This window comes from Lygodium microphyllum, chromosome 11 (assembly GCF_053477565.2).
Source record: "Lygodium microphyllum isolate KBCC chromosome 11, Lygodium_microphyllum_v1.1.10, whole genome shotgun sequence".
NCBI classification, from domain to species: Eukaryota; Viridiplantae; Streptophyta; class Polypodiopsida; order Schizaeales; family Lygodiaceae; genus Lygodium; species Lygodium microphyllum.
The window spans coordinates 16,391,490-16,404,778 of record NC_141145.1 but is presented as its reverse complement, the minus strand read 5'-3'; the positions used below and the strand labels follow the sequence as shown (position 1 = coordinate 16,404,778).

Below are 13,289 nucleotides of genomic sequence, written 5' to 3'. Positions count from 1 at the left end.
TTTCAAACCTATCACTTGAAACACTGACCTAAAGACATAAATTGGGATAAACCAAGATAAATTGACTCTCCTTGATTTTTTCCTATCTTCATAGAACTTTTAATTCTTTGATGGCTTTTAAAGCCCTAGATTGTTCCATAATCTAAGTATCCCAATTTATCAACCTACTAAGATTAGGTGAAGGAAGCTCTTCCAACCGTTTAAATTGTCATGCATCTATTGGAATATATATAACTTGCAAAGTAAAAATATAATTTTTTGTTCAATGAAGAAGGATGAGGGATAGATACAATAAATAAGGCTATCGAATCCAATATGCATGACACTAAATGTACTTATGAGTGACTTGAGTGGCTACCATTTCTCACTTATGTTGATGAAAATACATCAACACAACCTAAATTAAAAAGATATACTAAATGTTAAATTTCCTTGGAATGTAAATTTTGTTGCCCCTTATAGTGAGGTGAAAACCCAAGGGATCCACCTTATAGAACACGTAAGATATCATGTGAATTCAAAATAAAGGGTATTATATTTAGCAAATCTTATAGGATTATATTTACAAAAGGGATTTTTCAATTGCAATTTGAAAAATATATAAGTTTAGTAAAGTAAAAGGGGTCATTTTAAAGCCTTATAACATATAAAGAAAGGGTATTTCTTAATATCCTTTGAATACACATTCTATAGATGATTTCTTATAGGTGGACTTCCTAGGGGTGAAAAGTGTTACTACATAGATGGTACCAAGTGAAAATCCTTTGTAGAATAAACATGTTAATGTTTACATATCATTTTTTAAATCCTATAACTTAAAATTGGGAATTTGTCTCTTCTAGGAAAGTCTCACATTTTCTTGTTTTCATTTGTTGATATTATAAGAACCTTTAAAAGAGAGAAGCATTGTCATCCAATCGTGGAGTTTATGAATTGTTGTGCTAAATATGCTCAATATCCCACCCTTCTAAGTACCATGAATGATTCATGGTTCTCTAAGTTGTAAGGCCCCCATTATGAGAAGAAGCCATGTGTGAGCCCGGGTGGACATGGGTCCTAGATTTTATGTTACAAATAGTGATTTTTATGGATCTAGCCTTTAGCTTAGATAGAGTTATTAAGCTAGACTTAGCAACTCAAAGAGCACTCGAGCGTGTTGTGGGTGTGGGATTTATCAAGGATCCCTATTTTGGGTTATAGGGGTCATAGAAGCAGCCCTTGGCTTGGGGTTTTCAAAGGGGATAATGGCCCCCTTGATGGGGGTCTAAGGAATGCACCCCCATTTTAACAATAAAGAGAATATTCATTTGAGTATTCCTTGCATGAGTAGGAAAGGTTCATAATATGGTTGGACGTGTCAACTAGACTACCTTCCTGGGCTATAAAAGGGAGACCTCTCCAAAGCCATAATCAATCTATGCTTCATTTTTTTAGAGTTCTTCTAGCTTATCTTAAGTTCTTTTCCTATCATTTGTTTGGATCTCCATCTAAGCTTCACAATGAAGTACATGCATAAACAAATCCATCTTTGAATCAGTTTGTTTAGGTTATGAAATCTCTACTCTATGCTCAAATTCTATTTACTTTGCTATGGAATTTTTACCATTCATCTTAACTCCATACTAAAAGAGGAAATGAGATTGGAATAGAGAAAATGTAAATTTCCAAAAAGAGGTTTGGATGAGCTAAGATACTTAAAAAATGATATTTACTATACAAATATTAAAAAAAGAGCACAAACTACAAAATCTTTTAAATGTCTCTTAGATCAAGATTAAAGTCTAAAATAGAAAAGCTTTTTTATTTTTAGGAAACTTAAAAGAGTCCCACTTTTTGAAAAGTCACATCAAAGGTATTGAATATAAGACAAAGGAGCCCAAAAAATATCATTATCAAGGACAAGCCCTTTGGTTAGGATTGCCTTGAGAGGATAAATTTGGAGACCGCTTTTCACCTTTTTGCTAGAAGTAGAAGAAATTTAGCCAAATTAGTAGAGAGTCAAATGTTTATTGGACCACACATGCTAGTATCCTATGGCCTATTCACTAAACTCCCATTAGTCATGTAGCGGGCTCATATCTAAGTCATCAAGCTCATAAGTTGAAGATTCTCTTCGTTTGAAGAGCTTGATTCGTTTCCCGGCTATTGGTACTTTTATCATGGTCCCATCCATTTCAGCCAAAGAGTAAGTAGCATTATTATGTACTACTTTTACAACATATGGTCCAAACCATCGCTTGGCTAACTTTCTATGAGCACTATATTGATTGTCCAGGCTACTATCATAGACAAGTACCCAATCATTCTCTTGAATAGTTCTTGGACGGAGCCGATATTGCTTGTCAAACCTCTTCTTATTCTTTAATCTTGCTGTTTTCAGCCTTTCAATGGTTGTTTTGACATCTTCTGGCCTTTTTGAGTTGCCTTATGCGCAGAGTCAACAACTCTTCTCTATTCAAGCCTTCATCCCAAGGTAAGATACTTCATGTGACAATGGACTCTTCAATAGGCATAACAAGTGGCTGTCTATATATTAGTTCAGCCGGCATATAACCTGTTACTGCACTATGGGTAGTTCTATCAACCCATAATGTGAATGGTAGCATTCTAGGCCATTCCCTCATCTTTTCTTTGCATGATTTTGCTAAAGCTTTAAGAATTGGTTGAAGACCTCTTTCACTCTTAGCATTGCCTTCAGGGTTGTAGGCTGAAGTAAGAAATAGCTTAATTCCCAATTGAGCAAAGAAATGGTGAGCCTCATCAGCATCCAATTCTCCTCTATCAGTAGTTACTTTGGCAACACATCCATACCTGCAAAATACTTCTTCAAGTAAAAATCTACAAACAGCATGAGTAGACTTTGTTGTCAAGGCTTTTCGTTCCACTTGATTTGTGAGATCTTCTCTAGCAAGTACTAGATATCTCATGTTCCAAATTCCTGTATGCATGGTTACTAAATCAATAACCCATCTATAGTGAATGGATAAAGGATAGGTAGGTTGGAGCCCATCTCTATGCTACCATAGAGTACATTTGACAAACATGACAAGACTCAACAAAATGCTCAATGTCTTTATACATGTTTTGCCACCAAAGTTTCTCTTTTATTTTGGCAAAAGTGCCCCATATGCCTCTATGACCAGCCAATAGGCTTTCATGAAATTCTTGCATGACTTGTCTTTGAGTCTTTTTGTCTCCTAAGACACGAACAGGCGCCCTTCCTTTCTTTTTCGCATGCCTCCAAAGCTAACCATCTTTAAGAAAAAAACCATAAGCTTTTCTCTTAATTCTCTTGAACTCTTCATTAATCCAATCTTCCTTCTTTGTCATAGTGCTCAAAAATTGGCCAATTTTTAGCCAATCATCTGCATAATATTCTTCTTTAAAGTATGAACAAACCATAACAAAACATTGAGCATGATGTTTACTAGCTGTCCATTGTCCTTCTTTGGTTGTTTCATCCTTCCTTGCTAATGTAAAATTTGTTTTAGTAGCTGAACCTGTTGTACTTGCTGTAACTTTATTGTACCTACATTTTTTATTGCTGAATCAACATTAGATTCAGCTGTACTTGCTATTTTTTGATTTGTACCTGCATTTACAACATCATTTATAGACTCTGATCCTTCTTCATCCATCATTTCTTCTTCATCCCTATATTTGGCACGCGAAAGCATGTCAGCAAACTGGATTATCTCTTCCTGCAATAAGTTTCAAATCGGGATTTAAGGATTTAATATAGGCTATCCATCTTAGCATGGCTATGTCGGGAGTGGAACAGTTGGCAATCATGCCCAAGAGTGAAAGGCAATCTGTTTCAACTATTATGTGTGCGCCCATGAAGTACTCCCTGTCACATTTCAATGCAGTTACTACTCCCCAAAGCTCTCTTTTAATTTGAGCATACCTTCTTTGTCGTTCATTAAGAACCTTTGCTCCAAAGCGGATTACATATCTGTTGCCTTCAAGGTCGTCTTTACCAACTGCCCATCCTATTCCAATAGGACTTGTGTCCACTGTGAGTATCATGGGCTATCCATTAGAGTAATTAGCCCTCTTTAAAGTGAGGGCTGAAATTAGCATTTTCTTGAGTTTCTGAATAGCTTGAGTATGTTTTTTTTTCCATATAAACCTTTGGCCCTTTCTTAGCAGCTGATAAAGACTTTCAGCAACATGAGCAAAATGTGGTATCCAAATAAGGTAGAAGACACATGCACCAAGAAATCTTCTCACCTCTGAAACATTTGTACATTTTTCCTGCATTTTGCTGATAGCATCTATTTTGAATGGAGAAGGCTTTCGGCCATATGGACCACACATATGTCCGACCACAAGGACTTCTTCGACTCCAAAAATAGATTTAGCACCTGAAAGAGTAAGATTGACTTCTTCTAATTTAGAGAAGATTTGAGCACAATCATTAATATAATCGGAAACAAACTTGCGACACTCAAATTCATTGAGTTCTTCATTCTTCTCGTGTACTTCACATGCTTTGGTTGGAACATCATCAAGGAAAGGAAGAGTTAATTGAGGAATATAATCCCTCAATACTTTATGCATGGCATTCATCATGTGAGCTACTGAATTCGTAGCCCCTTGAGGTAGAGTACACATGCGGACTAAGCCAAGAGGCGTCTTCATTGTGGTAATGTCTCGGCTTTCCAAAGCAAGCTGAAATTGGTAATAGCATGAATATAAATCTCCCATGGAATAGATTGCTCTACCTGCAAAAGCTTCAGCAAACTCATCAACAATTGGCCCTAATCCAACATTTCTAATAGTGACTTTATTGACAGGCTGTAAATCTTGAATGAATCACAAAGATCTATTCTTCTTAGGCACGGTAAACCATCGGTTGGAATATGGAGCTGAAGATGGCTCCAATATTCGCATTTTTATCTTTTCATTTAGAAGTTCCAATAACTTAGGCAAATGAGCCCTTGGTACCGGAATTGGTTTAAGATTCCAAGGAACGTGTGGGACAGTAAAAATCACCATTGGTGCCACAATGCTTGGATCCACACAGCCAATTTTATGTGGCTGAAATGAAAAAGCTTTGCCATGATTCTTTAACATCTGCATGAAGATTTGCTTTTCAGCCGGCAAGAGGAAAGAGTCTTCACCAATTTTCAGCTTTTAGAGTTATTGGCTGCCTTCATGTGCCATCCTGGGTCCACATCAATGGGCCATCGGCCATTCTCATAGAGACTTCTTGACATAACATTAATCTCTGAACCATGGTCTATAAGGGCAATGCATGGAGTTTCTTTTTCACTGATCTTAACAATAGTTTCAGTAGTCGCCCTTGCCCAATGGGTATGGAAGTAGTGACTAGTAGGAATAAAGTGAGCATCACTTTCTTCTTGCATATTATGAAGATGAGCTTCTTTCTTACGCATGGGCTGCACTTTAGATTGAGAAGTCCCCACCATAATGGCTTCTTCAGTTTCTGCTTCATAAATGCCTTCATCTTTGGCTTCTATGGCTGCAATCAATTCTTTGATTGCCTCCAATCGAATCCCTTGAGTTTTCAGCTTCTCTTCATCCTGCAAATACACATGAAGTACTTGCAAAAAAGCATGTACAGATTCTTTAGTTTCCTCACCAACATATTGTCTTTTTCGTTTAATTACATCAATTATTACATCATGAAATCCTCATTTTGCAATACCAAGAATTTCACCTAATGTAAATTCAATTCTACTTCCGAGAATCCTTTCTTCTAGGATCCGTTTAAGATCCGTTGTGGTCTCTATGTCTGACTACAACTTGTAACTGGGATGTTTGCTTTTTCTTTTTCCTTCTGTCTTCTTTGGTTGAGGGGCATCTCCCATGTCAAACTCTGGTGGTGGAGGATTTTCAGCAGCCTTCTCTTGGTCTGGTTTACTTCTTGTTATGCGTTTAGTTGGTCCTGAAGAAGAAGGACCGGCAACATCTTCATCTCTTCATCTCTTTTCTTCTATCATGGCTTCTTGATTATTAATTTCAGCTAACCGGGCAAAAGCTAAAAATGAATCCATAGGCTCAGTCCAACCGGTTCTTCCTTGAATACATTGACTGGCAGTGGTTAAATCATCTTTAGTTTCCTTGCCTTGCTCCATGCGATCCAAGGCCTGCATCCACACTTTAGATTTTACATTAGTTTTACATGCTTTAACAATTTCATTAGTTGGCTCAATTTGCAACCCATAGGTTGTTGCATCAATAGCTGCATAGGCTGTTTTTGCCGCCAAATCCTCCAATCTTTTCTTCATGCCACCGTTGCCGAAGTTTGGCTCAAGAGGAAGCCCGCTTTTGGTTGCATGAATTTTACCATCCTTCCAAAAGACTAATTTTTGTGCTTCAGCTTCACGGAATGCACCGCACTCCCTCTTGTCATGCTGTAGGCTATCACACCAAATACAGCGTATTTTGAAGCCTTCTCGTACAGGCCTTTGGGCAGTTGACCGACCCCTTTCTTCTACTTTTACATCAAGCCTTTTCACTTTAGAATTAATCTCTATTAGATTAAGATGGAGATCCCGCATGCTTTTAATTAGCTCATCCATGACATCCTTCTTTGGAGATGGAACACATAATTTCTTGGTTGCTCGGCCATAGAGACAGGAGGTCGAGAAACTGGAACAGACTCCTTCATGGATTCAGTTGTTGCAGGGGTTGATCCCCATCTTAGGCGCAATCGCTCTCTTCGAGCAATCATATTAACTGCTTCAGTGACATCACTCCAAGCAGTCTTCAATCCCGTCTCAAAGCCAGGGTCTTCAAGTCGATCAGTTAGCTTCTCTTGAAGAGAAGAATCTGCAGCTTTTAGAAATAATTTAATCTTCTGACTTTCCATACCTTGTTGGTCGTCAGGATCTAGTTGAGCAAATTTGCTTTCAAATTCTCGATGAAGAGCAGTGGGCGGATAGACCCTTATTGGGCCTTTCGACCCATTCAGTGAGAGACTTTCTTTGTCATAAGGCCAGAATCTTCAAGAAAAAATTCTTCTCGAAGAGCCTTCTTGAACATGGTCCATCCTGCATCTTTTTGGAAAAGACCATGAATTCGGTCCTGGAGACCATGCACAGCCAGACATGCAAAATAACGGCTCTAGGCATGTTGAGGGACTCCAAAGAAGACCATCTTGTCAGTATAGAGGCGGATAAAAGAGGACACATTTTGCCCATTAAATTGCTTGAGCTCTTGTCCAACTGCTTCTAAGGCTTTAATGGCAGCAGCATCAATCCGCTCTTCTTCTTGTCTCCGTTGTTGAGGAGCTTCTTCATGAGTTTATGCACTCATTTTGAGCTTGATTATGGGCTGGAATTTTCTGTTTTAAAACAGGGCTGAAGCTAAAAGAATACTCCTTCAATGCATTTCATGTACCATTGGCCCAAATCTTGAATGTATTTGAAGTCTATCAACATACTACTTGTCCCAAAGGGTTGAAATCCATCTATGTACTTGGAATAAAAGCCATTAGAACTTGTATTAGATATTCATAATTGAATTGAGAATCTGAAAATATCCTTATGATATGATGTATGTATCCAGAGGCATTTGATATAATCAAGATAGAGTTATTTCTTCCATTCATGTATGCTAAATACATAGAGAAAAAGCTTGAATTTCTCTTCCGTATCTAAATCATTTTTAAATCCCGGATCTTATTAAATCCCAATCTATTTCCCCTTCCTAAACTTTGAATCCCATACTCCTCTTCTGCACAAAGCCCCGATGGTAGACCTTCAGCCCTTAACACGACGACAGCAGGCCATAGCAGAGGCCAATAAGGGCATGGTAGTAGTATGTGAAAAAAACACGATCTATTACTTCATCTTCCAAGGTAACGGAGCATATACCTTCTTCTTCTTGGTTTGGGGAGGAGTCCTTACGTTCAGTCTACGACCTAGGCGTTTCCTCTTTGAACCTCGTTTTGGAGTGTACTGCTTCAAGGTGGGAATGTACCGTTTTGGCAATGGAGCCTACATTATGTGTTCCCGTTTGCAAAGAAGATTTTCCTTGTAGGCCAGAGGAATGGGGTGTTCCATGGCTGGCCAATATCGAAGTACCTGCAAGATGTGAGCCCTAAGGTGAGACCCTGGGGCAGTCGAACTAACATGTTGAGAGATGTTAAATAGCAGGTTAACATGCGCAAATGGTAAAGAGAAGTGGGGTGAGGCATGCAATATTTGCTATAGATGGGATGGCCCCTGTGATGATATTCATACTAGCTCAAGTGTGGGATGGATTCTAGTCGGTAGTAGATCTTCGTTCATGAAAAGTTGAGGTGATGGGCCATGATTGATCGGAGTAGGGCTCGTCACCAGAGGAGTAGTCAGAGAAGGGGGAATCCCTATAGGAGGAGGCAGCACCTCGACCACAACCCTAGAGGTGTTGGCCGAGGCGTCCAAAGGCTGTAGGAGGAAGGGCTGCATGCCCTCCACTTGGAGGCGAGAATTGTCAGTTCCCGCCCGGAGGCAGTGGGAAAACGGTCACACTCATTGGACGAGGCCGGAGTTAAAGGATTTTCCTTGTTTCAGACATCGGACCTAAATCTGCATTCACACGTCGGACCTCAGCTTGATTATGATGTTAGACCTAAATGCACATTCGAAGGTCGGACCAAAAGAAATCAAAATTTTGATTTTTCACCGCGCTGTCGAAGTGGAGAGTCTTACATAAAAAATGTTTGATTTGACAATGGGGCTTTGGGGGAGGCACCGAATTTCTTGTGTAGCGAACATCATATATCTTGGAGTGCCATTGTTTGATTTGACAATGGGGCTTGGGGGGAGAGAGAGAGAGAGAGAGAGAGAGAGAGAGAGAGAGAGAGAGTGTGTGTGTGTGTGTGTGTGTGTGTGTGTGTGGGAGAGCGAGCGAGCGAGAGGGAGCGTGAGTGAGAGAGTGAGCGACTCGTGAGTCTTTTGAAAACACCTGAATACTGACAGTAAGATTGTAATTTGCTAACCAACTAGCGCGCAGAGAGAGAGCGAGAGAATGTGGGGAGGGGAGTATAGAGTGCATAAATCACGCAGCGCCAATATTCAGGACCCACCTTCCTTTTCCTATAAAAAAAAAAGGGTCTTATCCGCCTCTCTCTCTCTCTCTCTCTCTCCACACTCCTCGGTACACGAACTGAAAAGGAAGCCATACAATATACAAGTCATGTTGTGGAAGATAAATCATAACAATCACTAATATAATTCTTATCATAATGCAGAAAACAAGGAAGCTGATCCAATGCAGGAAATGCGTTTTTCAAAGCCTGTCCCTTCATCTGCCATGGAAAATAGCCTAGTTGAGAGAGAGAGAGAGAGAGAGAGAGAGAGAGAGAGAGAGAGAGCCACTTAACTGTAATTACTGTAATCAGAGAAGAGATTAAAGAATCTTATCTAAACAAATGATCATCATATCTGTCCATGATTTTAAGCTCAGCCGGCTGGTCTGTCGAACTGATCACGGCTAGCAGTTAATTGTACTGCTGCACACCCATGAATATCCTTGGTCATGGTCAAGAGCAGCTTGTAGGTACCCTTGCAGCTCATGTTTAATTATACAGATACATGGGCGAATTAGCTGCTCCAGTGGGTTAGTGCAGTCTTGCAGACTCGTGACTCGATATAGGACTGATTAGTTGCTAGTTATGTGCATGCAGATGTGATGTGATTGGAAGCCGCTGCAGCTGCTGATCAGTCGGCCGGCCGTATGTCATGATCAAGCTGTTATGTTAATTCTTCTGTCACTATAATTCATGAGCCAGTCTCTGGTACCGGATCAAATGCTTCGGGGAAGCGCATCCTGCAATCGCATTAAGAAGTTAAACCAATCACACACAAGCTTGATTACTAGCCTTCAAGATCCTTAATGCTGCCATAATTGTGTCTACTGTAACACTAACCCTGAGCATGCACGTTTGGAGCAGCAGTTTAACCTAGTTTACCAGTACATTTTATTCATGCCCTAACCCTAGAATTCAACAGATCAATGGAAGCTGCAGGCTAGCCATATTCCCTGAATTTCACTAGGCTCTGAACTGTAATCTGCACCACCCAGAGATGTACTACAAGTGTAGCGGCAGTCAGTTCACTGTACTTAAACCCTAGGGCTGCAGCTCACATCATAGTGAGGGACACAGGCATCCCCAGAACAAGCATGACCTAATAGGTGCAGTTGTCGTGATCCTAGATCAGAACACTATGGCATTACTGATTCAGCTAGTGAATAACAAGTATATATGACACATGAACTATGTGAAAATTGTCAAAATATCAGAGAAACTTTATATATAGCTCATCTATGTGCTTACAGTTTCTTCCCAAATGTATTCTTGTTGTTGTGCATCCACACTTTGAGGACATGGCGCTTGACCCCGGCCTCGGCACAGAACTGCTGCACAGCGGCCTCATCATGCTTCTGGATTCTCCACCCAATCTTCTCTGCAAACTCATACATCTTCTCTCTCTGCTCCATTGTGAACTTGGTGCGGAACCGCTTGGCAGCTTTGGTTGGCATCATCATGAAGCTCTGATGATGATGATTATAGTGGCGGTGGTGAGGAAAGCTAAAGCCGGAATTAGCAGCACCAGCAGCATTAGGTGGAGGAGGATAATACTGCAGCCCACCTTGCATTAGTCCACTGTTTAGACTGTTAATGTGGTTGCTGTTAAGGTTAATCTCCTCCCCATTCTCACTTGGAGAATTCTTGGCGGCAGCAGCAGCAGCTGGCAAGGCCATCATTTGAGCTGAATTAGGAGGCACCAGCAGTGGGCTTAGAATAGGAGGAGCAGGCAAGGCCAGTCTCTTCCTATACTGATGGTGGTGATTATGGTGTTCTGATGATCTGATGCTGCCCCAGTACAAACAGGACTGCTGGGGCTCACCCTCTACTTCTCTTCTGTGAAAGTTTCGGTGGCAGCCACAAGCCGCACACTTGAGAGCTTCAATGGTGCCTTCCTCCCCACTGGGCATGAACTCTCCACAGCCATCCACTGCATAGCCGCCGATGCCTGCTGCATGATTCTTCAGGCATTCTCTGTAGCGCACTGCACCAATTGATGATGAGGTGGACGAAGGAGGTGAAGCTGATTTCTTGGCAGTAACTACGGTCATGGCTGTGGTAGTATTAGGTTGATCTGACAGTGCCCTCAGATGCAGCATGCTGCTGTTGTTTTCTGTTGCAGCACTCCCAGTGACAGGTGCCAGCTTGGAACTGCTTGACTCATGTATATGCCCATAATTAGGGTGTAATGGCATGTTGATCCCAGCTTCTTCTGGAGAGCTACTTATTTCCATCCTAGGAACTAGAGTTAAGTCAGCTGTCAATGGTCAGTCTAGTAGAGTTCTGATTTACCTGCTGTAGAAGACCGTAGGTGCTCATGTAATCAGTTGCTCAAACAGGCTGCAGTGATCACTCATAAACTCACAACCAAACTGCCATGAAATCAAGAGGGTTGTCTGATCTTCCTCGCACCATCTAGCTGCGCAGTTGCATCAGTAAGAAAGAAAGGCTACTTGACCCAGATCCCATTCTAAATGCCCTTCATTAACCCTAATACAGTCTTAGAAAAACCAAGCCAAGCAAGCTCTGGTTTTTTTTAACCCCAGGAGGGGGGGGAAAGCTGGGGGATAAGGTTTTGGGAAGGGGAAAACAATCATCACAATGGAAAATTGACAGCACTGTAAACTAACTGGATTATAATATTGTTGTTAGGGAGAGTGGGAACAAAAAGGGGGACTGCAGGGTGCAAATTAAAATTTTCAAAATGAGGGATCCAGCCCAACATGAAATGATGTTTTATATGGGTAATGTAAAATATGATATGATCATTTTGGCAGCAGCAGCAGCAGCTAGGCAAAGTCTGCATAGGGTTCGGCCAGCCTATCATCACCATGGTTAGAAAATAGAGAAAAATCAGTGTAGCTTAGGGCCAGTCTACCATCACTACCATTAGAAAATAGAGAAGCAAATGGAGAAATGGCAGGCCAAGAGAGAGCGTATAGGTAATACCCTATTAACCGACTGCATTCTCTTTGCCTTTGCCCTTGGTGCAGGAACTAGGGCTGCAGCATGGTTAAGCTAACACACATGGAGCATTCAGTGCAACCTACAAGAAACTCAGATACCTGTCAATATTATTATACTCACCACCCTACCTCTCTACTGATGAGTCTACTCAATTCAATTGTATTGAATAATCTATATTCTCTTGTCTTATGTGCTTTACTATGGTGAGAGAGGGTGTTGCTGCCTCAGAAAAGAAAGCAAAAGGGGAGGGAAAACAAGACTGTTGTGGATCTTGAGAGGGAGAGGAAGAGATGCTCTTCAAGTGAAAAGAGGCTGGAACAGTAGTTGAAAAGGGAGAGTGTAATGAGCTATGTCTCTAGTTGTAAGAAGATAGGAGAAGGCTTAAAGGTGGAGCAAGAGATTAAAGAAGGAGCAGAAGGAAGGGGGCAAAGAGAGGGGAGCTTGTGTTGCTGTCATGATGAGAGTCAGTACACACAGACACAAGCAGGCATGCATGTGTGGGTGTGTGCACTCTCTCTCTCTCTCTCTCTCTCTCTCTCTCTCTCTAAATCATCATCTTAATTCGCTCCCTTTTTGTATTCATTAATATTTTTATTTTCTTATTCTTCTTCCTAGCTTCTAAGGTGTTCTTCTTTGTGCTGTGAGCTTCCCCTTCAAATCAATCACAAGGAGTCCTTGAGATTGGATCTCTGATCTGATCTGATAGACAACAACTACTGCTCATGTTACTCTTCCAACAACACCACCACCACCACCACCAACAACAACAACCGCCCACTATAAACACAAAGGATCAAGTGTATACAAATACTGCTTGTGAGTTAGGTAGCTGTACCTATTCCAGCAGCACAGGCATCAAAAGGGGAGAATTAGCCTATGTGGGGAACAGAAGAACAAAAGCTTGGGGCGTAGGGGAGCTTATGGTGAGGGGAAGGAAAAGGCAAGAAATTGCAAGCAATGGCCAATGAAAAGATGGAACATTGAAATGATCTCAAATTGCACAGGAAACTAGGCCAAGCATGGAAAGGGATCTTTACATTAAGAGGTGTGTAGTATAAATAAATAAATAAATAAATTATATATATATATATGGAGAGAGAGAGAGAGAGGGAGAGAGAGAGAGATGTCACTGTTAGTATGCTGTCCTTTGGTTCAACACCCATTGGGCTTTCTCTGCAAAGCTCACACATCCACAGTAGCAAGGCTTAATGAATAAAATATAAACTTTTCTACTGCAAAAGCTGGCCATGGTGACGACCTATACCTGATTCTCTCT

The 13,289-nt window shown here is 40.8% G+C and overlaps 1 protein-coding gene across 1 annotated transcript; it reads right to left on the bottom strand.

Annotated features, from left to right (window-relative positions):
- Window positions 1-9,354: 9,354 nt before the first annotated feature.
- LOC148028573 (zinc-finger homeodomain protein 2-like) lies at window positions 9,355-12,962 on the bottom strand. The gene is made up of 2 exons (XM_087688845.1): window positions 10,295-12,962; window positions 9,355-9,786 (listed from the first exon to the last, which is right to left on the bottom strand). The coding sequence occupies exons 1-2, from the start codon at window positions 11,278-11,280 to the stop codon at window positions 9,738-9,740; spliced, it is 1,035 nt and encodes a 344-aa protein (XP_087544971.1). The 5' UTR covers window positions 11,281-12,962; the 3' UTR covers window positions 9,355-9,737.
- Window positions 12,963-13,289: the final 327 nt, after the last annotated feature.

Excerpts from the sequence above, each read along its gene's own strand:
- LOC148028573 (XM_087688845.1), bottom strand. The coding sequence starts at position 11,280 with ATGGAAATAAGTAGCTCTCCAGAAGAAGCTGGGATCAACATGCCATTA. Across the intron at positions 9,787-10,294 it reads AATACATTTGGGAAGAAACT|GATGCGCTTCCCCGAAGCAT; the intron begins GTAAGCACATAG and ends ATGCGATTGCAG.